General features: G+C 49.0%; 11 protein-coding genes across 11 annotated transcripts; 5 read left to right on the top strand and 6 right to left on the bottom strand.

Annotated features, from left to right (window-relative positions):
* Positions 1 to 468: 468 nt before the first annotated feature.
* Positions 469 to 864, bottom strand: N7455_010955 (DUF4267 domain-containing protein; the record flags this gene model as incomplete). Its single annotated transcript, XM_040960109.2, has 1 exon — positions 469 to 864. One exon carries the CDS (start codon positions 862 to 864, stop codon positions 469 to 471), a length of 396 nt encoding a protein of 131 aa, XP_040809509.2.
* Positions 865 to 1,466: 602 nt separating this feature from the next.
* N7455_010954 (uncharacterized protein) lies at positions 1,467 to 3,675 on the top strand (the record flags this gene model as incomplete). The annotated part of the gene is made up of 2 exons (XM_040960103.2): positions 1,467 to 1,512; positions 1,565 to 3,675. The coding sequence occupies 2 exons, from the start codon at positions 1,467 to 1,469 to the stop codon at positions 3,673 to 3,675; spliced, it is 2,157 nt and encodes a 718-aa protein (XP_040809474.2).
* Positions 3,676 to 4,100: 425 nt separating this feature from the next.
* On the bottom strand, positions 4,101 to 5,917 carry N7455_010953 (damage-control phosphatase ARMT1 family protein). The gene is made up of 6 exons (XM_040960060.2): positions 5,877 to 5,917; positions 5,758 to 5,828; positions 5,563 to 5,693; positions 5,385 to 5,497; positions 4,451 to 5,310; positions 4,101 to 4,392 (listed from the first exon to the last, which is right to left on the bottom strand). The coding sequence occupies exons 1-6, from the start codon at positions 5,896 to 5,898 to the stop codon at positions 4,162 to 4,164; spliced, it is 1,428 nt and encodes a 475-aa protein (XP_040809495.2). The 5' UTR covers positions 5,899 to 5,917; the 3' UTR covers positions 4,101 to 4,161.
* Positions 5,918 to 6,133: 216 nt separating this feature from the next.
* Positions 6,134 to 7,864, bottom strand: ppt1 (protein serine/threonine phosphatase PPT1; the record flags this gene model as incomplete). Its single annotated transcript, XM_040960098.2, has 5 exons — positions 6,134 to 6,169; positions 6,229 to 6,959; positions 7,008 to 7,443; positions 7,536 to 7,616; positions 7,715 to 7,864. The coding sequence occupies 5 exons, from the start codon at positions 7,862 to 7,864 to the stop codon at positions 6,134 to 6,136; spliced, it is 1,434 nt and encodes a 477-aa protein (XP_040809443.1).
* Positions 7,865 to 8,209: 345 nt separating this feature from the next.
* On the top strand, positions 8,210 to 8,783 carry spt4 (transcription elongation factor SPT4; the record flags this gene model as incomplete). Its single annotated transcript, XM_040960119.1, has 4 exons — positions 8,210 to 8,287; positions 8,347 to 8,544; positions 8,624 to 8,676; positions 8,750 to 8,783. 4 exons carry the CDS (start codon positions 8,210 to 8,212, stop codon positions 8,781 to 8,783), a joined length of 363 nt encoding a protein of 120 aa, XP_040809448.1.
* Positions 8,784 to 9,300: 517 nt separating this feature from the next.
* Positions 9,301 to 10,957, bottom strand: gatA (4-aminobutyrate transaminase gatA; the record flags this gene model as incomplete). The annotated part of the gene is made up of 4 exons (XM_040960048.2): positions 9,301 to 9,347; positions 9,407 to 10,569; positions 10,621 to 10,656; positions 10,707 to 10,957. 4 exons carry the CDS (start codon positions 10,955 to 10,957, stop codon positions 9,301 to 9,303), a joined length of 1,497 nt encoding a protein of 498 aa, XP_040809470.1.
* A 1,804-nt stretch (positions 10,958 to 12,761) lies between these two features.
* Positions 12,762 to 14,121, bottom strand: N7455_010949 (uncharacterized protein; the record flags this gene model as incomplete). Its single annotated transcript, XM_040960085.2, has 3 exons — positions 12,762 to 13,193; positions 13,248 to 13,569; positions 13,625 to 14,121. 3 exons carry the CDS (start codon positions 14,119 to 14,121, stop codon positions 12,762 to 12,764), a joined length of 1,251 nt encoding a protein of 416 aa, XP_040809515.2.
* Positions 14,122 to 16,849: 2,728 nt separating this feature from the next.
* N7455_010948 (sugar porter family MFS transporter) lies at positions 16,850 to 19,125 on the top strand (the record flags this gene model as incomplete). Its single annotated transcript, XM_040960092.2, has 7 exons — positions 16,850 to 16,884; positions 16,950 to 16,973; positions 17,051 to 17,331; positions 17,389 to 17,533; positions 17,593 to 17,786; positions 17,854 to 18,309; positions 18,368 to 19,125. 7 exons carry the CDS (start codon positions 16,850 to 16,852, stop codon positions 19,123 to 19,125), a joined length of 1,893 nt encoding a protein of 630 aa, XP_040809516.2.
* Positions 19,126 to 19,438: 313 nt separating this feature from the next.
* N7455_010947 (DUF167 domain-containing protein) lies at positions 19,439 to 19,833 on the top strand (the record flags this gene model as incomplete). Its single annotated transcript, XM_040960058.1, has 2 exons — positions 19,439 to 19,594; positions 19,678 to 19,833. The coding sequence occupies 2 exons, from the start codon at positions 19,439 to 19,441 to the stop codon at positions 19,831 to 19,833; spliced, it is 312 nt and encodes a 103-aa protein (XP_040809479.1).
* Positions 19,834 to 19,960: 127 nt separating this feature from the next.
* On the top strand, positions 19,961 to 20,850 carry N7455_010946 (uncharacterized protein). The gene is made up of 2 exons (XM_040960114.2): positions 19,961 to 20,165; positions 20,248 to 20,850. Exons 1-2 carry the CDS (start codon positions 20,020 to 20,022, stop codon positions 20,585 to 20,587), a joined length of 486 nt encoding a protein of 161 aa, XP_040809510.2. The 5' UTR covers positions 19,961 to 20,019; the 3' UTR covers positions 20,588 to 20,850.
* A 396-nt stretch (positions 20,851 to 21,246) lies between these two features.
* N7455_010945 (bestrophin family protein) lies at positions 21,247 to 23,154 on the bottom strand (the record flags this gene model as incomplete). Its single annotated transcript, XM_040960053.2, has 7 exons — positions 21,247 to 21,605; positions 21,670 to 21,843; positions 21,896 to 22,245; positions 22,306 to 22,431; positions 22,495 to 22,579; positions 22,642 to 22,789; positions 22,897 to 23,154. 7 exons carry the CDS (start codon positions 23,152 to 23,154, stop codon positions 21,247 to 21,249), a joined length of 1,500 nt encoding a protein of 499 aa, XP_040809493.2.
* Positions 23,155 to 23,270: the final 116 nt, after the last annotated feature.

Here is a 23,270-nt window from a genome sequence, read left to right as displayed (position 1 = left end):
TGGAGGCTGGTGATGAGATATGAAAGGGTTATGGGAGGTGGAAAGAGAATTGGGCAGTCTTTTTTTTTTCCTTTCCCCTCTGAGGCTAGAATAAACAGGCGGTCAGATCATTACGCCCTTCCATTTATAGAGTGGAGATGCTTAGTATAAATGACGACCCCGTTGGCTTTTAACTGTGGATTTATGGATTTATGGATTCATTGCTTTAATTATACTTTGAGTGAATTGCATCCCATGATTCTTTGCATGTTATATTTACTTGAAGGTTCTTTGCAAGATATTCCATGTGTCTATTGACTTGAGATTGAGTGTACCATCATCATGAAACCAAAGAACCATTGTCCCTGCCCAATAGTGGACCCAGATATCATGAAATAGTGAGGTGGTGAGCTGGCATAGGGTGGCAATTGTTGTCACCACGATGGTCGATCATTTCTGCTCGTATTGGCTTTGTTCCAGCTGTGACCATCACACACGATCGAATGCACCGAGCAACACGCTACCAGCCACAGCAATCATTGGTGCGTATCCCCAGTGATTCCACTGTCCCTGGCCATGGGTCCAACAAACATACCCATCTGCAAATGCAACGCTGCTAGCGGCAATCAAGATCCAGCCCAGGGTTAAACGGGTGCCGAAATACGAAGCCGCATATATGGCAGCCCCCATGAAAATATCCCGGATCCCATAGATTGCCATTAAACTGTCCACCATCTGTTTATCCACGAGAGAGGTAGGTGGCTGGAACTCGAAGAAAGTGAGAGCATGGTCTGGACGAAGGATAGCATTGATGCCGAATCCGACAAATGTGGTTGCAAAGGCGCTGGCAGCCAAGCGGAGAACAACCGAATGAGAAAGAGGCATATTGATGTGCAAATCCAGTCCGATGTTTGATGTTTGATGTTTGCGTAGTATTAGTATATGTGGTGGCTTGAAGGTTTCAGGGATTTTAAGCGCTGTAAGGGAGTACAACAGTCTTCGAAGTTTATGGGAAAGACGAGAATTCAGGAGCTTTTTATCCAGGACTAGAAAGGATGTTTGTAAGATTCCCCCCTAGGAGCAGTCGGAACCCGAAGAATTGACTAGGCTGCAAGGCTGAGAGGGAGTTGTAGACCGGTGGACTCCAGAATTGGATATGTCAAGTACGGGGTAGGTCCTAGGTCCTTTGGCACACGCACGTGTGTACTCCGTACACATACACCAATTACGGAATTGTCAACAGAGCCCTTCTATCCTACGATTCCGATACTTTTCAAGGCAAATTGAAAGAAAAGAAAAGAAAAACCCCCCCCCCCATCCCAATTCAGTGCCAAGCGTAAAGTAAACAAAAAGACCAAAGGCCGAAACACGAGCTTATCGATAAAGTGATCGGCGCTTCTGCTTTTTCCGACCGCGCGGACCATACAACATAAACATTGGACTTCAACTTTGGTTGCAAGGATTTCGTTTCTTCCCTGGCAGTCAAAATGCTGGACTGGATCAAGGGGAACGAGCAAATTGCACAGGCTACAGGTGTGGTGATTACTTTGACCTTGGAAGCTCTCACTCTAACGTGATGCTACAGATGACTCCAAGCTGCTAGAACCCCCTGAGACCCCAGGCCATGTCTTTGCGATTCGTGCTTTCAAGAGTGCTCTGTTTGGCACTCCGGGAGCAGAGGAAGATGAAAACAACGCGTCCCAAAACCAGTCCGGTCACCAACGAAGCAAGAGTGACACGATAAAACTAGCACCAACAGAGATCAAGACCGACGCGAAACCAACCGACGCGACTTACAACCCCACGGGATCCCCCACGAAAAGCATACTTGTTACACCCGGGACCGCGTTGCGGCGTAAGACGGTATCTTTTGGCGAAAGTGTCATCGATAATGAGGGGAAACGCCCTGGCTCGGCCAGTAAGCCAGCCAAGACTCCGCCAAATCCGGCCGGAACCCTCAGTACCCAGTGGATGTCCGGATCCTCAGATGGAAGTGGCAAACCGAGGAGCAAACTCACACAGACACTCATGAACGCACGCGATAACGCATCCAAGAACTCCGAACCGGCCAAGTCTGATGAGAGCACAGGAGAACCGAAATCGGTCATAGTCCCTGGGTCAAAGGATGCCCTCGACAATGAAGATATCACTCTCAATCTGGAGGACCCCCACTCAGAGTCGGGCAAGTACTGGAAAACCGAATTCGACAATTACCGTGTGAGGACCAATCGAGAGATCAAGAAATTGATCCAATACCGGTCGATTGCCAAATCCTACGCTCGGAAGAAGGATACTGAAGCTATGCGGCTGGCCGACAAGCTGAAGGAAGAAGAAGAAAAGGTCGCCGAGATGGAAAGGCAGGTGTCACGGCTTGCCTCTTCGATGGCCGGGGAGGGATCCACGGGCGACAAAGAGCACTTGCTCCAAGGTTTGACCAAGCAAACGGCTCTTGCATTACAATACAAGCAGCAAGTTACCTCGCTGCGCAACACCTTGGAACGGCATGATGTCGTAAGTGATGCAGCAACTATCACACAAAAGAAAAAGGAAGAACTGCCTTCAAACGCCCAAACGGATGAGCTTCGCAAAACACAGCAAGAATTGGAACACGCCAATGCCAAGATCGAGGAGATGAAAACACAGCAGTCCGAACTCAGCACACTTCAAGACCTCGCGCAGAGCTCAGAAAAGAAAGCCCAAGCACTCGAGAGGGAGAACAACACCCTGAAACAAACGCTAGCCCGTGTGAAACAGGAAATGTCTCGATATGAAGGTCGGCGAAAGGACAAAGAAACAAGACTGAAGCAGAGAGAGGCCAGACTGGAGCAGCGGATCCAAGAATACAGAGAAAAACTCAAAACGGTCTCCCAGGAGCACCGTGCCTCGGAGGAGAACCTGAGAAATACATCCGATGCAGAGCGCCGCCACATGCAGAAACAGATCGACCTTCTGAAGCTGAGACTTGGTTCTACTGAACGCTTCCCGGCACTGCCATCCACAGAACGGCAATTCCTAAGTCCGCGCAAAGACCACACAGGCGTGCAGGTGTTTGACTTTGCTGGCCATGATCTCACCGGCCAGGATCTTGAGAAACCTGAAGAAGAACCCACCGAAGATATCGAGCTTCCCCCAAGCCCGAGTCCACGCTCCAAAGTACGCGATTCGCGACCCACTTTGCGCAGTGACACATTGGGTATGCTTGGTACGAGGCCGAATGTCCGGGATATGGCCGCAAACGACGACGAGGTCACACATTATCTGAACGAAATTCTACTGAAACCGCGGCACGAATCTAATAACAATGCTGTGTTGGATGGAATTCCTCCGTCCTCGCCTCCCGATATCTCAGCCCTGAAATCGCTGAATCGCACATTCTCAAGACGCCGACTCGGTGAAGGCCAGCGGAGCTATCGGAATCTCAACCTCCCTGCTGACGATGATACTCGACTCAGCAACCGACAGACACAACGTGAACGTACCCACATCAAATCTACCCTCGATTCAATGTCAGGCCTCCCGTCTCGCAGCCGTTATTCGGGGTACACCGTTTCAGCGGGCGAACGCGTGGGCAAGCGGTATGGTTTGACTGATATCCAGCGTGAAGCTCTATCTCCTGAACGAATTGCCGCTGCCAAGTCACGACTCAGGCAGAAGGACAGTCGTAAACTCAAAGCACTTGGAAAGGAGAATGTTTGAGGTCTTTCTTCACGTTGTTTGAATTCGCTTTCGGACTTGGAAATAAGGTGTGACTTTTGGAGCATAATAGGACGGTGTTCGGGTTCATAAGCGTTACTCTTTTCATCCCGCTGTTGCTATCTACGTTTTTAGCGAACATCAATTGTTGAATTATTACTCAATCGGTGGCTATTCTCTATTCCCTCAACCTGGATCGCTCGTAGGCACTGTTCCCAAACTCGCCAAGCCAATCGCTGAAGCAATGGTGTCTCTCATAGCAAGCCTCTTCGCTTCTTTGGTTGTGAGACTACCTAGGTAGTACATGGCTATTGCATCATTGTATCACATTTATTCACAATCTAGATTAGGTATTAACTCGTCTACTTCCAGCTGTGACCTTTTACTACTCTAGTTCATCTACAAACGTTCCGTATTGGCATATTCACCCAGTGCGCAGCAAAATTCAAAGTCTGCCATAAAACACCGTCGGTCGTGCCTAGTGCGCTCTCAGGCCTTACCATCAGAAAGCGACACGACAGCCCATTTCCCGCCCCAGGCCCACTTGCGAGACTCAGAGCCGCCGCCTCCAGGCAATGCGCGGAGCTTCTCGTCCTCGCCGGCGGGGAGACCAACAACGGGATCAGCCTTGCAAGTACGGAAGGCTAGAACACGGATCCCGGACTTAGGGCCAAGCGGGCCGATAGCTTCTGTGAAAGGAGTGGTGGGATCCCATTGGGCCTATATATGGTTAGCATGAACCCTGGAGCAAAATAAACGCTAATAATGCCGGACTTACATCATTAACCAACTTCCGGTAGTTCAAGTCGCCCTTGAACAAAACAAGCTCACTCTCCTTCAAGTCTTCGAATAACTCCGGTGCCACATGAGGCATGCGCCAGAAACCACCCGGAGTAGTCCAGAAAGCGTGTGGGCGCAGGATCAGCTTACCATCCTGGTGGAACTGGCTCCACTGCTCGAAGAGGAATTGCACGTTTGAAACTTCCTTCTCGGAAAGAGGGGGGAATGTCTTGCCCGAGTCATCGGCCGCTGTGTAAAAGGCCTGCGGGTCAACCATGCAGTTGAGCAGATCGGAGAAATCCTTCGGCGTGACATCTGATACGAACCACGGCATGCGCTTGGGGTGGAGCACGACGCTAGTCGCCAGTCCGACAGACAGCAAGTATCCAGCGAGAATTAGGTCAACGAATAACTCAAATCCGGAGTTATCTAGGACGATATCGACACGGCGTTCGCCGTCCTTCTTCTCTCTCCGTGCCTTTTGCATCGCCTCGAATGCAGCATCGAGGTCGTTGACAATGATATTCTTCTGTGACGCCTTGCGCGCCTCGGAGCCCTGTAGTTTCTGGATGTCCTCGTAGGTGAGAGATGTCAGGAGTGACAGATCGGTGGCATTACCCCACAAGCAGATCTCGCACATCTCGGAGAAGAGAAGCTTCTCTGCCTCTTCGATCTCTTCGGGTGACTTCTTTTCTCTTGCTTTTCCCGACTCTGCCTCTATCGCTAGTTCACGATATCTCGCAGCGAGTTCTAGTACAGCTGGACGGGACGACTTGAATGTTTCCATCTTCTGGCGGGCAAATACGTCATAGCTCTTCCAATGCTTGGACAGCGCGAAGAGGGCTTCCATGCGGCGGTCTATTATGATGGCCGTCTGGTCAGTATTGCCGTAGTTTATCACATTTCCTGTTGAATTGAGGCTTTGTGCTTACAGAGGTAACACTCTGAATAGAGCCAGGCCACATCGTGCCAGTTGGGGTTTCCGCGTTCCTCAAGCTCCTTGTTATACAAGGCGATATCTGGGTGTCCGTCATCATCCAGGGGACTATCCGCAATAGACATGTTAGATGAAGCTCTTGTAGTTCTGGCATAGACGATGAAAGGACTCACGTGAGTTGTCGATTATGTTGAAGCTCATACTTCAACTTGGCCAAGTTGGCAATAATGCTCTTGCCTTCATTTGCCTTCTCGTCGTCATTGCCGCCTACAACGGTGCGGTGAAGGTCATCAATGGCACCAGTCTAGAGTCGTCACACATATTCAGCAATTGATCCCCGGGCTATCGATTGTCTGCTGCAAGCTCACGATGATGACAGGCCACCGCTCATTGGCCGAGATCGAGGCGAAGCTCGAGTTGTCGGAGGTGAGGTATTGGGCTGCTCAGGTTAGCCCATTGTATTTTATGACCGAGGAAGAATACTTACGGGTCTTAGGATCGAATTCCATGACTGCTATGCAAGATGTATGTAGGCCGAGGACAAAAAGAAGTCAAGGTGGCAGAATCTAGGGGAGAGCGCGGGGCAAAAGCGGTGTGAAGTATACAGTATACAGTATACAGTTGGCGACGTCAGAGCTACTCAGAGCTACTCGGAATACATCACTCATGCACATAAATACATTTGAAAAATCAATTCTAGGTAGATCTCTTAGGCAACGCCGCGCTTGAAAATCAAATATGCACTCACATTCCCGAAAGAATAGAGTTATTCGCGTATGCCTGGGACAGTTAGCTGGGGGAACTTGATTATGTAGATGATAGAAGGTCATAAATCTTACCATCGGCTTGATATCGGGATGGGGCACTGCCTCAAAGACTTCATATGCAAGCTTGAGTTCAGGGCCGATGTTGATATAAGCACCCTTATTTTCAGTCGAGTCGCAGTACTTGGGAGCGGAAAAGACAGTGATGCAACGACCATCGTGTTCGACCTCGTAACCGCCCATGCGCACCTCGTGGGAGCGAATGATAGCCTCCAGGCCGTTGTTTTCACAGAAGCGCTTGGTCACATCAGGGCCAAATTGAAGACCGACACCGCGCTTGCTGGGACCGCGACCAACCTCGGTCTGCGGGTCTGTCCAGAGCATCTCCATCATCAGGCCCGCTTGGCCAGGCTGCCGTTGGTTGTGGCGGTTGAGCTTGCGGATATCATCCAACTTGATCTTGTCATCGGAGAAGAGACCACCGTGCAGGACAAGGTACTTGTCACCGATCAAGGTGGCCAGTGGCAGGGCCGAGAAGGACTCGGAGAACACCTTGAAGACCCGCTCGTTATATTTAGCCTTACACTCGCCTTCGAAGCCGTAAACCTTATTCATATCATCCGTCTCGTGGTTTCCGCGGTTAAGGAAAAGACCGTTGGGGCGCAACCACTTGTATGCATATAGCAGCAATGCAATTTCGCAAGACCAGGAGCCACGGTCAACAAAGTCACCGTTGAAGAGGTAGGCGTGGGTATCGGAGGGGGCACCGTTTCGTCGGAAAATCTCGAGCAAATCGAAGTATTGGCCTATTCAATCAGCAACTGTTCCACTCACCCACCATGGGCAATACATACCGTGCGTATCACCGCAGACTGTCAGCTTCTTGCCCGATTCCACGCCAATTTCCACCATAGTAGGCTCATTGTATACCAAATCCTTGACAGCCTTGATGATCTGGAAGACATATTTGCGATGAATCTTCTTTCCATCCTTAAAGCGCTCAATCATATCATCGATGAACTCCTGCGACATTTTCTCGCCAAGGCGCACACCATCATAACCGTCCTCAACATTGATAGCATCAATGTCCAAATCTGCAAAAGCAGAAGGCGGGTCTGCGATCTCAATGGCCCGCTCGAACTCTCTGCGGCGCACGAGCTTCTCACACTCGGCAGCCTTCAATTTGGCATTCTGGTTGCCCGGTTCGCGTCTAACCACGGCCTTGAAGTCCTTCAAGGCCTCCTTGTAGCTTAGAATGGCGGTGTTGGCGAGGGCACGTCTCCAGTAAGCCTGTGATAAAAATGGATTTAGCACATCTCCCCACTACTCCTCGATCTGCAGGCACAAGTTGTCTCTCTTGCCGGGTAAGAATACCGACTAACCTTCACATAGTTGGGATCTAATTCGATTGCCTTGGTGGCATCCGCAATAGCAAAGCCGAAGGCTTCAAGCTTAATTTGAGCCTGTGACACCAAACAAAAGAAGACCGTTAGCTATGCCGATCGTAATGAACGTGCACGCGACTCTTGGGACTGTGCCACCATGATCGTCGGGAACACACCTGGGCCCGGTTGGAGAAAAAGGAAGGATCCTTGTCAAATTTGGCAATAGCCTGGTTATAAAAATCAACTGCGACAGGCCAGTCGTGCTGAGCAAAGGCCTTGTTGCCCTGCACCTTAAGCGCAGTGGCCAGTTCTTGGTCGGTAGCCATTTGGGCGGAGAGAAAATGCGAGGGGCACGAGACAGCGATTATCGGTGCGAAACAAGGGCGCGGAGGAAAAGGCGACGATTATACGGTTCGGGAGAGAAAGACACAAAAGTCGAAAAAGAATAAAACTCCTCCAAATCCACTATAGACTAAGAGAGAAGAAGAAAAAAAAAAAGAAGAAAGCGTGGTCAAAAAAGAAAAGAAAGAGAGGGAAGAGAGAGTCTTGTTCCTGCTTCTCCCATGTTCTTTTTCCTCAATCGCAACGGGTCTTGGCATCGATCCAGACTTGACGGCTAACTCCCATTCATAGCTTTCTTTCTCTCTTCACATCACTCAAATCTCCTCCACATGTCTTTCTACGCCCCTCCAAACCAGCAGCGCACGCTGCGCGCCTGCATGGTCTGCTCTGTCGTCCAAATTCACAATGTAAGAGCGACTCCCCATCTCCGTTCCGCGGGCGACTCTAATGACCCCGATTTCTCCAGAAATTCATGCGTGAAGGCTGCCCAAATTGCGAGAGCACCCTCCAACTCCGCGGAAACAATGACGCTATTCAGGAATGCACGTCACAGGTCTTTGAGGGCCTGATTGCTGTTCGGGATCCCGCCGCGAGCTGGGTCGCTCGTTGGCAGCGGTTGGATAACTACGTGCCGGGTACATATGCGACCAAGGTCACAGGGACAGTGAGTGCATACTTAATTACTGGAAAGATGGGACTTTTACCAAGCACAGGATGGCTAATTGTACCTTTCCCATTGACAGCTTCCGGAATACATTATCAACAGTCTAGAGGACTCTGGCATTAAATATGTCCCGTACGTGTTCCTTAATCTCATTCCACTGTTTTTGAAATATCTCCCTTATCATACTAACGGTTGCTTATTCCAGACGAGACGGAAGCACTGGCGAGGAAGATGCATGAAGTACCTACCCTCAAGTCTTTAACGCTACACGAACCCACCCTTGCCCATACAGTCTTAGTTCTGGATACCCCGGCGGCGCACACACCATTGATTCGATCAAGACATGCAATATGAGGGTGGTTTCGACAATTTTGCTGGTCGTTCGGAGTTTCGGATTGGAAGCATTATCTACTTTTCTTCATATTATTTATTGGACTACAAGGGCATACAGAGCATATTTAGATTGCGTCTTAGGAGTTTATAGTTCCAGTTTCTTCAGCTGGGGACATAAAGATAAGGAAACAGCTAGGCTGAGTAAATGTCTCTACTCCGGTCCAATGATTCGGTTCGAGTCATAAGCACAATGTCCGGGAATATGCATAGCATTTTGTATTGACATAAGGTCGTTGCAGAAGGGGGAAAGGGTGAACCCTCCAGAAGAAGAAGGAAAGGGGAACAAAAGAGAAAAGAGAAAAAACGCTAATAAGCCAATTTGAAAACGCCCAGGCCCTTTTGAATGTCATTGCCAGCATTTGTTTATAGGACCTGCACGATCTGCTCGATCTTCTCGAGGAGGATATCAGCTGTAGGAGATACATTAGTAAATAGCTCTTGTGCATAAGAAGGGAGAAGTTTAACGTACCGTGGTGCTTCTGGAAGACCAGCATGGGGCGCAGACGGATAGCAGAAGGGCCGCTGCCACCGATGTTGACACCGAAGGACTTGGCCTTGGCGACAAACTGGTCACGCTTGGGGGTGTCCCAGGCGATGAAAGTACCCTGGTTCTTACCACGGAGGTTCTGGAAGTGCTCGGGGTACTTCTCGGCGAGACGGGCGAGGCCACCAAAGAGGTAGTCACCGGTGATGCGGGTGTTCTCGACTAGGCCGAGACGCTCGATCTCCTCGATGATTCCGCGGTAGACCAAGGCGCGGGCTGGGTCTCCCATCCAGGTGTTGAACTGACGGTAAGGCTTGTTGGGGCGGAGGGCAGGGTTGCCGAAGTAGTAACCGGCAGTCTGGGCCTTCTTGGAGAAGGTAACCATGTCGGGGGGAGAGGACAGGTTCCAGTGGTCGTGGGCCCAGAACTTACCGGTGGCACCGACACCGGTCTGCACCTCGTCGACGATGAAGAGGACCTTGGTGCGCTTGGTGATGTCGCGGAGACCCTGGAAGAAGGCAGGGGAGGCGTGGTTATCACCACCCTCGGACTGGATGGGCTCGACCATCACGGCAGCCACGGGGTTGTGGAACTCCTTAATGAGGCGCTCAACCTCATCCAAGCAGCGCTTCTCCTCGGCGGCGTTCTCTTGGACGTGGTCCTCCAGAGGGTACTTCAGCTGGGGGAAAGAAGCCTGGGGCCAGTCAAAGGCGGGGATATCCAGCTTGTGGATGGCCTTGCTGCGGGTGGTGGACAGGGAGCCGAAGAGACGACCGTGGAAAGCAGACTTGAAGGAGAGAATAGACAGCTGAGGCGAGCCGGGACTCTGGTTGTTCATGGTGGAGAGCAGCTCCTCCTCGGTGAACTCGACCTCGGGGCCACCACGCTGCAGCTGGCGGTAGTACATGAAGGCCGCCTTGTAGGCAGTCTCGTTGGCATCGGAGCCAGCCATGGCGGTGAAAACCTGGTCCAATCCCTTCGGGGCAGCACGGAGGGCGCCAGTCCTGAGGATGTGAGCCCAATCCGAGGAGGGGAAGTTACCCAGGGCCGGGCGGTTAATCAGGGCGCATTGCATCTCGGGGGAGGCGGCAACCTTCTGGAGGTGGGGGTTGTTGTATCCAACGGGAATGGAAGCAATCTGAGCATACCTACTGGGGTCAGCTTCTTTATTTCCAATTGACTTGTGGCTAATGACTTACACATCAAGAAGCTTGTTTCCATCGAGATCAGCGATGCTAGAGACGGGGTTAGTCGAGTCTTGATAGTGGATTGAGGTCTGTCATACTAGTTTCCAACAGACTGGTTGTAGTCAGTCAGCATGTTCAAGCTGCGAACATCGAAGACCTCGTCGAGCTCAGCGGCAGCGGCCTGGTTCTTAGGTCCGGGGATTGTCCCCGAGACGGAGGGTGCGGTAGGCTCATTGGGGAAGTAAGGCTTCTCCGCTGCACGCAGACCGGCAGTGGTAGAGAGAGCGCGAGCTGCTGGGAGGCGAGCTGCAGAGCGCAGCCGTGTGCTGGCACGGAAGACCGAGGACATTTTGATTTTGATGTGAAGGGATGGAGGGGACAAGATAAGTGGTGCGGGGATAGAATAGCGGGTCTAATGAGCTATCCGGTGTGAGAGAAAGGGACCTTGGTCAATCAATGTGGTCAGGGGGAAGAGAGCAACAGATATGGGACAGGTGAAAGAGAGATAAAATAGAATGGAAGACCAACAGGCGCAGGGGGACTTTATACCAGGTGCAGTTGGAGTATGTTATCGGCCTTATCCTGGAGCTCCATAGCTTCCCCCCGCGTATATTTCTTTTTGTGTCGGTGATATTGACCAATCGGGGGCTGTTCTCGACAGCGAAACGCCGAGCATCCGATGGAGTATCTAGACGAATTGAGAAAGTCTACGCTGGTGGATTCTTGGTCAAATCTATATGGTAACAGTTTCCGTTCGGACGTCCACGGAGGGCTTATTACATTTGTCTCAATTAGGGTTGAGTTACGCGCAGAGAGTGAAAAGTGACTCTGGGGTCAGGGTGGTCATGTCCCTGTTGTAGATCATTCCGGTGCGATAAGCTAATCTGAATCTTGGCATCGTTTCTTATCTGCTACGATGTCCCTCCGGATGATGTCTTGACTATGTCAAGCAAAGTGCGGAGGTCAAGAATGGGGGCTTTCACCGCAATTTATGGTACATACATATGTGATCCATTCGCTTTTATTTGACCATGCATTGGCTCGATTGATCGGTTTATTCGACAAATTGGAATTTCCTCTGATCCTGTCTTGATATATATACTGTGGTAGACGATCCTAGTAAACACACCATATAAAATCACATTCGCATATTTTTACTATGAAAACACAGAGAACATAATATCAGGGAAATCAATAATAATAACAATAATAATTTAGACTACATATCTTCTTTATGCTGGTCTGAATGGAATTTGGTCGGTGATTTGACCCTGACTCACTACCAAAAAGTCGTTTTGGCTATTAGCGCACTATTCTGGTCCACCAATCAATCAATTGGGCTTGTGGTTTAGTGGTATAATACTCCCTTAGCATGGGAGTGGTCCGGGGTTCGATTCCCCGCGAGTCCATCTTTTTGCCTCCTCAATAAATCGAGGACCAAATCCTTTTTTTTCTTTTTGTAAAACGAATAAAGCTGGCTAGATGTCTCGCTGATATAAGTTTTTTTTTTTTGGTTCCATGGTAAAGATTAGTATTGGTATATAAATAAAAAGCCAATGTTTCCATGGGTTCCATAACCTAGTTGGTTAGAGTGTGGTGCTGCTGATAACGCTAAAGTCGGGGGTTATAATTGAACTTGACTCTTTCTACTCGGTCAGTTTTTCAGTTCAATGACAATGACAATTTTTTTGTCAGACATGAATACTTTTTGTTGTATCTAGACTTCGCCAACAACAGCTGAGGTTTATGTTAGTACTTAGTTATATTGCCCTGAAGGTATCTGTGTAGACCTCCAACATCATAGCCTTTCTATGTAATTAACCCGCAATGGCAACATTGGAAGGGTTGATTGAGGCTGATAACTACGTGGAAAATGGCCCCCGAGAACGTGGTTTATCTACCTCAAGTGTATCTATACTGTATTAGACAGATCCCACTTCTACGTGCTATAGGAGGCAAGTGAGTTCATGTTGAAATTACTGGGGTGAGTTATTGTTCACCTGTTAAACAAGTCATCATTAGAGTCATGGTAGTGTCAATGTGTATCGTTGTTTGTGTGAAGTATCCGTTCTAGCACAATAAAATCATACAGGCTAAAGTGACATAAATGTTCATAAAAAAAGAAAAGAAATGAATATACCGAGACAGTGCGGTTAACGCGATTGCCGATCGTCGAAATGAGAATGCGTATCGCTTGGCCCAGACGCAGAGGAGCTAGCACTCGTAGGAGAGGCATAAACCATGCTCATCTTTATATCAATGCTATCCTCAGGGTTGAGAGCACGACTGTGGTCATCGAATGTGATATCATAACCGTGGCCCATCTTATCATGGCCCGCGAGTCGTGACTCAGTCCAGCTCTCCATCTCGATGGTGCGCATAATCTCAACTCGATCGCTGTTGTAGCCGGGGGCGTGTGAGTCATCGGCAACAAGACGGGATGTCCGAGAGCGGCCAGTTGAATACCAGAGCTTGTGGGTGCGAGCCCGTTGGTTGTAGGAGGAGCTAATGTTGCGGGTTGAGCTGAGGAGGCGAGGTAGGAAGGCTGCAATAAGGGGTCGGAGGGCTGGTGCTGAAGAACAGATCTGTTGGCTATTAGCATTGACCGTCTCTAGTAGTGAGAGTGTTAGGTCTCTTACCAATCCCAGGCTGAGTTCCACTGCGGCAGTGATCAGCCCCGGCCATCCAAGCCAGGTCCCATCATAGCCGGTCAACATACTCTTCCACACATATACGGTTCGTACACAGCCGGCTACGTTCACCACGACACCGAGGCCGAAGATGGAGATAACGGCAAGTCGTTGACGAGCGGGGAGGTTCAGACTCCAGATTAATGGCATTGGCAGAGCTGTGACCAGTAAATCGGTCAAGATATTAATCACACTGGCGGAGAAGACAATCGCGCCATCATCCATGCAGTGGTATGACTCGGTGTTAACTTGCCAGTATGCGCGGATAGGTCTATGGGGGTACATTAGCAACGAATCGAGATCATGATACAAGATGACCAACTCACGAGCACTGGAAGATGCTGATGCCAGCGAACAGCACACTAGAACCCGCAACGAAGATGATGGACAGAATAAACGCCCAGTTATACAGCGCAAAGTTGACCTTCCCGATGAGTCGTCGACAGAACCACAGCAGAGAGATCTTGATGAAGCAGGACGACACCAAGAATAATAGTTGGAAGCAGAGGTTCAGCTTCCGGACAGCGACGAACCGATCTGGTTCAATATCCCATATATGGCGGTTCATGCCCCAGTGTTCAGTGGCGATTGAGGTGACGACTGCCATTGCGATGGCGAAGACCAGACCGACGACAATGAGCACATCATCGACACCGGCGCTGCATGTGATCCAGAGCCTAGTATATAGACGGAGGGAGACGATTAGGAAGGCCAAGGCTAGACAGACGACGTTTACAATGAGGACGCCGTGCCCGCGGGTGGGAGGGTCGATATAGTTCGGGGTTGGCCATGTCTCCGCGATGGCTGGTGGAGGGAATCTCATAATCTTATCCGTGCAAGGATGAAGAAAAATTATATTTGGGGTATCGATATGCAAATGAAGTAGAATAGGCAAGCGTGTCTAGGCAAGTGGAATCGCCATAACTCAAGCCAGCGATGGGGAAAGTTGAAGATCAAGGAATGAAGAGAGCGAAGAGAGCCAAATGAGACGGATATATTGCGTACATACGTAGATCAAGGAAAGATAAAACACCCCGGTAGAGACACGCAGGAGATATAATGTACAGGGATGGTCGAGACCTTTTATTCCCATTATAGAACTATAGGTAGTAGATCAAAGAACATTTGGAGCTTCCGGGAAAAAACAGAGTTTAATGCATACGAAGGTGAAAGAGCAAACGGCCCTACAAAATATTAGCCCTAAAACCAAGCACACGAGTCGAGACTCCACGCCATATCAAAAATGGTAACACGACCGAGGGTTTTGGTGTGGAGATGGACAGTGATAGGGTAGATCCAGAGCCCCCCTAGTTCCATCCTCGGCCCCGCTGGGCCTTTGGATCTGGGATCTGCCCAGGCGAGGCTTGTGAGAGGTTAAAGAGAGAGGGCGACCCCTGGCTCGCTTTAAGTACGCAAAACTGCATCTTAGTGGAAAGTTAAACAAATTGATCCCGTGTAGACGGAGTACTCGACGGAGACCGATGCCAGGTGACCACGGGGAGCCCGAAGGGAAAGCCGAGGCATGAGCCGAGGTTTACATGAATGAGATTTGGACTTTCAATCTACCATGGAGCGATAATTACTAAAGAATAACTAAAGACAACTAGTAATTCCAACGGAATCAAATGATATTAAATAGGTAGTATGTAACTAATCACTACTTAATGTGTATGTATATACAATCCCACGAGGGATGCGGGGTCACAGCCCTGGAAGGCTTTTTTTTGTCTTTCCGTTCTCCACCGTGGTTTCACACTAACTCTGACTCTTCGTAACAATAATGAGTACGGAGTAAGAATCATATACGGAGTACGGAGTATATCCCTGGCACATGCAAATTGATGGACCGAAGAACCCCCGACCTAAGGATAAGCCCCGCAACAAATGCGTTTTTGCCCGCTGATTTTCCGTTTGGTTATTTGCCCTTTTACAATTGTACGAGACATGTACGGAGTAGAATGTAATTCTGATATAAATGGATGTCTTCAACAGTGCATGCTGAAATTTCTTGAAGAATATCAAATATATCTAGACAACCCTTTAAGTAACTTGTTGATGCCCCGGGTTCATTATCAGGAAACAGGTTGAGTTTCCTGAGCGAGCACCGTGCGAATTTATAACATGTGTCACAAGATCACGACTCTTTCTCGAATACCAGGCTCATGTATTCAGTTGATCCGAGATTCTTGATAAACATAATGCTCGTCGTTGCCAAACATTGAGACCAAAATGGAAAGGATAAAAGAATACCCAAGAGTATAAATGTGGACATGATCTTTAATGCCCGTGGAGCACATGTATACTCTATTCCCTAACTAATACTTCAAATATCGTTTTGGGCAACTTTTTGACATTTTGACATGAAGATCTGACATATGTGCTAGTATTACCTCTCCCGCTTGATACCTACCTAGGTAGGTATCTTCGAAGTTGGATTACTACTGATACTAGGTCTCCAGAGCAACAGCCTCTGGCAGCGAAAAGGCACGTGCACCAAATGAGGGCTTGGAAGCAATAACAGGGAGGTACCTAGTATAAACACAAAGCAAGGAGTGTAGGAACTACCGTGGAACAATGCACCACACAGCCTTGGGTTCAGTCCATGGTGTAGCACAACTCGGGTATGGTCTTAATGAGCCATTTGAGATAAAGTGACATAGGCTTATAGCTGTCCGGGTATTAAATAGCGGCTGAATATGCATGCTGACCTGCCCGTTATTGGACCAAGATATGCCAATACAACCATTAATTCTCCTGGCCAACCATATACTCGGCAGGACCCTGAACCCTTGCAGATGCTCTCTACTCTCACCATTCTAAGGTTGCAACAGTATACCTTTTTAGCACAGAAGCCATGCACTAAGTGGGTCATATGGTAGCCTTGAAATTGCGGGGAATCTTACCTGGGGATATGCTTTTATACCACGCTCCTCTAGAGTGGTGCAACGTTCTCATACCTTGAGTAATCTTCCAGACGCCTTTTGTGTTTCTCTGCTTACTGTATGAGCTGAGCCCCTTTACCTCGAAGCTATCGACAGTACTCGCATCCAAAGCTTTATCCTCAAGGCCGTCCTCAGATAAGCTTCGGTGCCTCTGTCCAAGGGCGTTATCCCTGCACGGATCCGAGGCAATAACCCTAAGTGTGCTCCGGATACAGGCTTAGTGGTAAATGCGAACCGGGCGCTGGGGATGATGGATTCTTATATCTGTAGCACCTGCACACTCACACAAAGTGCCAACAAGGCTGCCAATTGAGAGGTTTTTGGTTGTCTGACAAATTTCTCCAATCTCTTACCTACGTATTAGCATACGTAAAACCACATAAGCGCATACATAATCCCAAACGTATTTCTCCTAATTTGACTGCCATATGAATTTGTTTTTAAAGCTCTTTCCGTTTGCTTCTCATCCATCGTAACTTTTTCTCCACCTTCTCAACCTCTGAGCCATATTCAGAGCTTGACTACATTCCATCAACTTTCACAAGAACATTCAACCACAGTCTTTCTGCTTCGCTTTTCTTCATCAAGAGAAAACTACCAAGCATAAAAATGCCCGATCCAATCGGAAATGACGCAGTTGGGGGGTATGTAACCACACAATGACCACCATTCCATTCCAACCTTGCTCTGATACTGACTCATCAACTAGAATGACTGAGAATGTCACCGGGGAGTAAGTAACGCAGCATGACTCTGTGCTAGTTAAGGTGACCCTTGTCTTTGACTTCAGGTCAAGCTGATATGCAATAGAATCAAAAACCCCCTCGCCGGAATCCCTCACGACCAGCTTATGGCGAATGTGACGGCGTATGCTACCGAATACGATCTTCAGGATATCTTGCCCCTCTTGAAGAAAGGTGCTATGGTAGCTCAGTCCCCAGCGGGAATTGAAGGAATCTCTGAACTCGATGATGATGACCGCCGTGTTCTCTACGAGGAGAACACTCGGCGCTGGAAACACCCATTTGCGTTGTATTACACCGTCGTTCTAAACTCGATCTCAGCAGCTATTCAAGGCTGGGATCAGACTGGTCAGAATGATATTCGTTCAAGCATTCAGGTTTCGTCTTGACTAACGATTCTCATAGGTTCGAACGGTGCTAACCTGACCTTTGATGTCCAATTTGGTATTCCGAATAACTCGCCTCAATGCTCTGACCCGGAGACTTGCAAGCGTAACCAATGGATTGTCGGTTTTATCAATGCGACTCCATACATCACGATCTGTCTACTGTGAGTAATATACCTTTTCTACATTCAGGCAATCTTCTAACGCATATACCACCCCACAGTGTTGCTTGGCTCTCTGATCCCCTGAATCATATTCTCGGCCGTCGTGGCACAGTCTTCCTGGCCGCAATCTTCAGTCTCCTATCCCCCCTGGGCTCCAGTCTCACTCAGCATTGGGGCCAGCTCGTTGCCTGTCGTGTTCTTCTCGGAATTGGCATGGGTCTCAAGGAAGTCACCGTTCCTGTTTACTCGGCTGGTAGGTGCTTTTAACCTATATATCCCATACACTCACGAGTAACATACTAAAGCTAATCATCCAATAGAAAATGCGCCCACAAACATTCGTGGCGGCCTAGTCATGTCGTGGCAGCTTTGGACGGCCTTTGGTATCTTCCTCGGAACGTGCGCGAACCTCATTGTGGCTAATACTGGTGATATTTCTTGGCGACTACAGCTAGGCTCTGCCTTTATTCCAGCTGTGCCATTGCTTATTGGTATCTGGTTTTGCCCTGAGTCTCCACGATGGCTGATGACCAAGAAAAACCACAAGAAGGCCTTTGCGTCTCTTCTCAGGCTGCGGAATAGCCCTCTACAGGCTGCCAGGGACCTGTATCGGATTCATGCCCAGCTGGAGATGGAGAAACAGTTAATTGCAGAGTCAGGATTCTCGAAGAGCGACAACATGTTCGTTCGTTTTGTGGAATTGTTCACGGTTCCCCGTCTACGTCGTGCCGTCCAAGCCTCGGGAATTGTGATGATCGCCCAGCAGATGTGTGGAAGTAAGTACAAAACTCGAGACATGGGAAGAATTGAACTAACGATATACTCGCTTTCTAGTCAATATCATATCGTTCTACTCCTCAACTATCTTTCAACTGGCCGGTGCTTCCAACATTGAAGCACTTCTTGCATCATTCGGGTTCGGCCTCATCAATTTCGTGTTCGCATGGCCCGCCGTGTGGACGATCGATACATTTGGCAGACGAGGATTGCTACTTTTCACCTTCCCACAGATGTGTTGGACACTTCTCGCAGCCGGATTCTGTTTCTGGATTCCCACAAGCAGCAACGCACACATTGGTTTGATCGCATTCTTCGTCTACCTCTTCGACGCATTCTATTCCCCCGGCGAAGGACCTGTTCCGTTCACCTACTCTGCCGAGGTGTTTCCGTTGTCCCACCGCGAAGTTGGAATGGCCTGGGCGGTTGCAACCAACAACTTCTGGGCTTCTGTTATCTCGCTGACTTTCCCATGGATGTTGCGAGCATTTACCCCGCAAGGTGCCTTTGGATTCTATGCCGGATTGAATCTCATTGCATTTGCGATGATATTCTTTTTTATGCCAGAGACCATGCAGCGCTCGCTCGAGGAAATGGACTATGTGTTTGGCGTCCCGACCCGAACTCATGCCAAATACCAACTCACCAAGGTTCTCCCGTGGTGGATTAAGAGGTATGTCCTCATGCGAAAAGATGCGATCTGCCCCGACCTTTACCAGGTCACCCAAGATTATGCTACAGCCCCCGGAACCGTTGGTGTCCCGGAGAAGCATGGGATGGCCGACGAGAATGAGCGTCACGCCGAACACGTTTGATCGGAGCTCAAGATCCAACTCATGATCTACAATATCAGATTACTGCTGCTTTTATTTTTCGTTTTTCGATTTCGTATGGGATGTTGTTTCCCGTGGATTTCCGCGAGGGATGTTCCCCCATTTAGGGCTAAACTATGACCGTCTTGGCCACTTTTATCGATTACTTTTTAGTTTACTTCAATCCATTTTACTCAAATATCTCTACATTCCACATCCACAATTATATGTAGTATTGACTTGACCGCAACTAGAAATGTCCTGCTCATATTCTTTCCTTCGTCTCGTTGCAAGCAAAACCCCGGGTTCGCGCAAAATGTTCAACCTCCACATCCCTTGTTATGTGAAGCCAAACTCTTCTGCTCGCCGTACAGGTATTATAAATGTGGGCATTGATAAAGTCGAGATTTCCGTGGCTGCTGTTCCACGCGACGGGGCAGCTAATATTGCAGTGTCGCATGTCGTCGCAGAGGTTAGAATTACCCTGGATGTGTTTTCTTACTCCCCGTCTTGTCTATGGAATAATGTCCCAAATTTTGCCTGACCATTTATTAGATCTTCAAAGTTCCAAAATCGAGTGTCCAGGTTATTCGTGGCGCGAAATCACGAGAGAAAACATTGTGTGTTGCCGATCTGGAGATCGGAGACAACGGCGAAGAAGCATACTTGCAGCGTGCGATACAAATATTAAAGGCCGCTGTCGAGACATGAAACTCCTAGTGTGAACATCGAATCTGGAGCCTGTTAATTCATACTTGCTGGCTCATGTTTTTGACACATCTCGATTATTCTTTGATCCCGTGACGCAAAATCCCGTCACTGTTTTTTTTTTTTTGGCGGAGCTCCGGCCGAACATTAACCTCCGATCACCCCGAACAGTCCAGAGAACCAGCAAGAATGACAGAGGATACACACGGCGATATGGAAGTTGACACGAATTCTCCTTTAACGGAACCTACAAAGCGCAAAGCGCCAGAGCCAAAGCCAAAGACTCTCCATTTCACGTCGCGCAACCCACCCTGGACATACCTCAAGCTCAAGCTGTAAGCTGTCCATCGACTTTTCTTCGTTCACCCTCAGGGAGAAACTTCCCCTCGAAAATCAAGCTAACCCTTGATACCTTAGTATCCCGCAACCAGGAAGTGCACCACAACCCCTCGATCCCCTCTCCGCACGAACTTACCTCTCCTCCGCATTGTCGCAATTCCTCGGCCTGACAGGAACAGCCATTCCGATCGACATCCTGAAAATCGAGAATGAATCCTCATCAACCACGAAGCGTGATATTGTGTGGATTCGCGTTCCTCGCGAGGATGCCTCGGTCGTCGTGAGCGCACTGAGCTCATGGATTGGCGGCGGAAATAATTCGTCGAGCTCTGGGGATGTTGCATGGAGGGTTTGCGCCAAGGGAAACTTCCTAGGTGCTCTAGTTGCCGGGTCTGGGGCCGATTTGTTCGTCCCCTAGGTTTGGGAGTTGTACTCCTGCTTCAAAGCAAGTACTACAAGAAACGATTTTGAATTATAGCTAGTCTATATATTTGACTCTTTGTCAAATGATTGCCCTCGGGTCATGGTAAGGCCCATGCGACTTCCATCGCAATTCACGTGTGCTGTCGTGCGTACTGCGTGGGACCAGTGGCGTGACATGGTATGGGTGTGGCTGCAGGGCTGCTGCAGTAACCCCCCACGATACATGGGACGACGATGCCAGCTCCAAATGGGGCGAGATTGACTTGTCTGATACTGAGAGCCTGGCAACAATTGAGTGCCCTGAGGCTGAGCTTGTCTCGCTCCCTGGGATGGAATAAGACACAGACACTTGGCCTATACCAGCGGGCTGAGGACATATAGCACTTTTGGAAAGTTCGTGTGTAATAAAGAACAGGAATCGATTTTGGAGCCACTATCAATCTATTTACGGAACTCCAAGACAAGCAAGGAGTCCTTTTTTTTTGTGGTTCGATTCAGAGTCAACATGACTCAGATGAAAACGCCATAACTCACACGCTGGTCAAATATCACAAAACAATTTGATGCCGCTTATTTAAATGCACAATTAATTCTCATCTTCTGCCAAGAAGATTACCTTTTTGTATTCCCTTGGTGACGAATTTACAAGGAAGATCAGACTGATGATGCAGTGGTCTTGGGGTGAGCTTTTTCCACGATTGTAGATGCATCTGAAGTTGCAGATGCGGATGACGGGCTGACGACCATCTTGGTCCGAAGTGCGCCACGGATATCCTCGACGCTCCGCTCTTTCCAGTCAGGGTATCCTAACTGGCTAAGAGGGAATAGAACGAGGTTGTCCGCGCGCGACATGAAGTCATCGACATTTGGTCGGGGAGTGGCAGTCATGATATCCATTTCCACAGCGATCTGTCGGCAGTATGTGTCCAGTGGAAGATCATTGACGTCTTGACCGAAGGGGTTCTCGATTTCACTGCCGATTGTAGCCAAGCCAAGGATGATATAGGCGGCCACTGTAGGGGTTTGTTAGGATTGATTTCGTACTTGTGTAAGAGAGATGATCCAGTGGGTTCTTACCGATTGATGCTGGGATGGTGATCCACACCAAGGCATTGTAAAGCTGGAATGGAAGTACTAGGATGTAGATCCATGAAATCTGGGCGATGGCAATGCTGTATGCGGTAGGCAAGGGGGTGTCCAGGACACGTTCTGTGCCGGTCAAGACCTCGTTCAAAGTGGACAGCATGGTGACTGTTGTTGGGTTAGAGTTGGGGCACCACAAGATACGGGGTCGAAGACTTACTAGCTTGTCCCTGGTGCAGAGTTGAAACCAGAGTACCGTTGGTTACACACGAATCGATATACGCGGACAGATGGTTGAGGATCTCCAAAGGCAAATGTCCAAGAGGCTTCTTAGACCGCTTGACATACTTCCGAGGGTTTGACTCAGCGAAGGATATACCAAGGTACTCTCCTGCGGATTTCCAAATAGATTTAGGCGGAGGGTTGACAACCATGCGGTCGTGGGCATCACGGGCAAAAGTGTCAAGGTGTCCAGCTAGGCCAGCCAGATCCTCGTATGCGATATCGGGCTCGAATCGGAGCTTGTGCTTAAGGGAGACGGCAAAGGCCAAAATGAGGTTCATCGCGGAGCTAGACAGAACCAGTTAGAATTAATGAAGCCAAGATATACTCCCTTAGGGTATCGCGTACAGTTTTCTCAAAATGTCATCTTTTCCTTCTTCACCCTCTCTCTCGCCGGTATTGACCCAAATTGTACGTGAGAGATTGCGGGACGTTTGAATGAGCTGGGCCCAGTATTTACGTCCATCTGCCCATCTGTAGCACAAACCGGGTTAGTGCATGGCTCGAGTCGAAGCTAAGAATGAGGCAATAGTATACCTCTCATATGCGGTTGAGCTGCGGAATGATAAAGCCAAACCCACCACGAAACCCAGCACGGTGAGCAGAATGTTGTTGATACCCACTTGTTGGAGTCAGTATGTAATTCTGATCTGTTTCTTGATCCATCGCTTGGGGTCTACTCACGGTTATGGACCATGCGCGAAAAGACAGTAACAGCGGTCGACCAAATAGCGACCGTCAAAAGCGGCATGATCATTTTTGGCATGACGCTGCCGTGCATTCGCATCATGATAGGCCACTTGGAATGCTTTTCCATGTTTCGGGGGCCATGCTAGACCAAGAAGATGTATATTAGCCTCCCAATCTATTATCCTATACCATGTTTCTACCCCTCTGTTCATCTTCTATCTAGATTATCTCGCAATAGCATTGACTTACAAAGTACCGGTCCAATTCGCTCGAATCGCGTCGATCAAGCTGGAATTGCGAGTCTCGCGAGGTAGCCAGATGTTCCAAGAATGTTGGCCGAGGGGTTATGCGGCCCATGGAGGAGACCTGCTCCTTGTCATGGGTCGGTGCCGCCTGATGATGGTGGGCGTGCGAGCGTACATCTGCGGGAACTGGCGCAGCATTGCAGTCTGCTGCCGCTGCTGGAGCCGGCGCATCAGCTGAAGGGGCACTGTGGCCGTCGGTCATTGCGAGACGATCAAAGTTAGAAATGAAAGGGGAAAAAAAAGAAGAAAAGAAGGTGAATGAAGCCGGAACTTGGCCGGTTCTGATTTCAACAGATTTGACAAGAAATAAAAAGGTAC

The sequence above is a fragment of the Penicillium solitum genome, assembly GCF_028829755.1.
Source record: "Penicillium solitum strain IBT 25940 chromosome Unknown utg000008l_segment0_segment0, whole genome shotgun sequence".
NCBI classification, from domain to species: domain Eukaryota; kingdom Fungi; phylum Ascomycota; class Eurotiomycetes; order Eurotiales; family Aspergillaceae; genus Penicillium; species Penicillium solitum.
The sequence above is the reverse complement of the archived record's forward strand: the minus strand, read 5'-3'. Positions and strand labels throughout refer to the sequence as shown.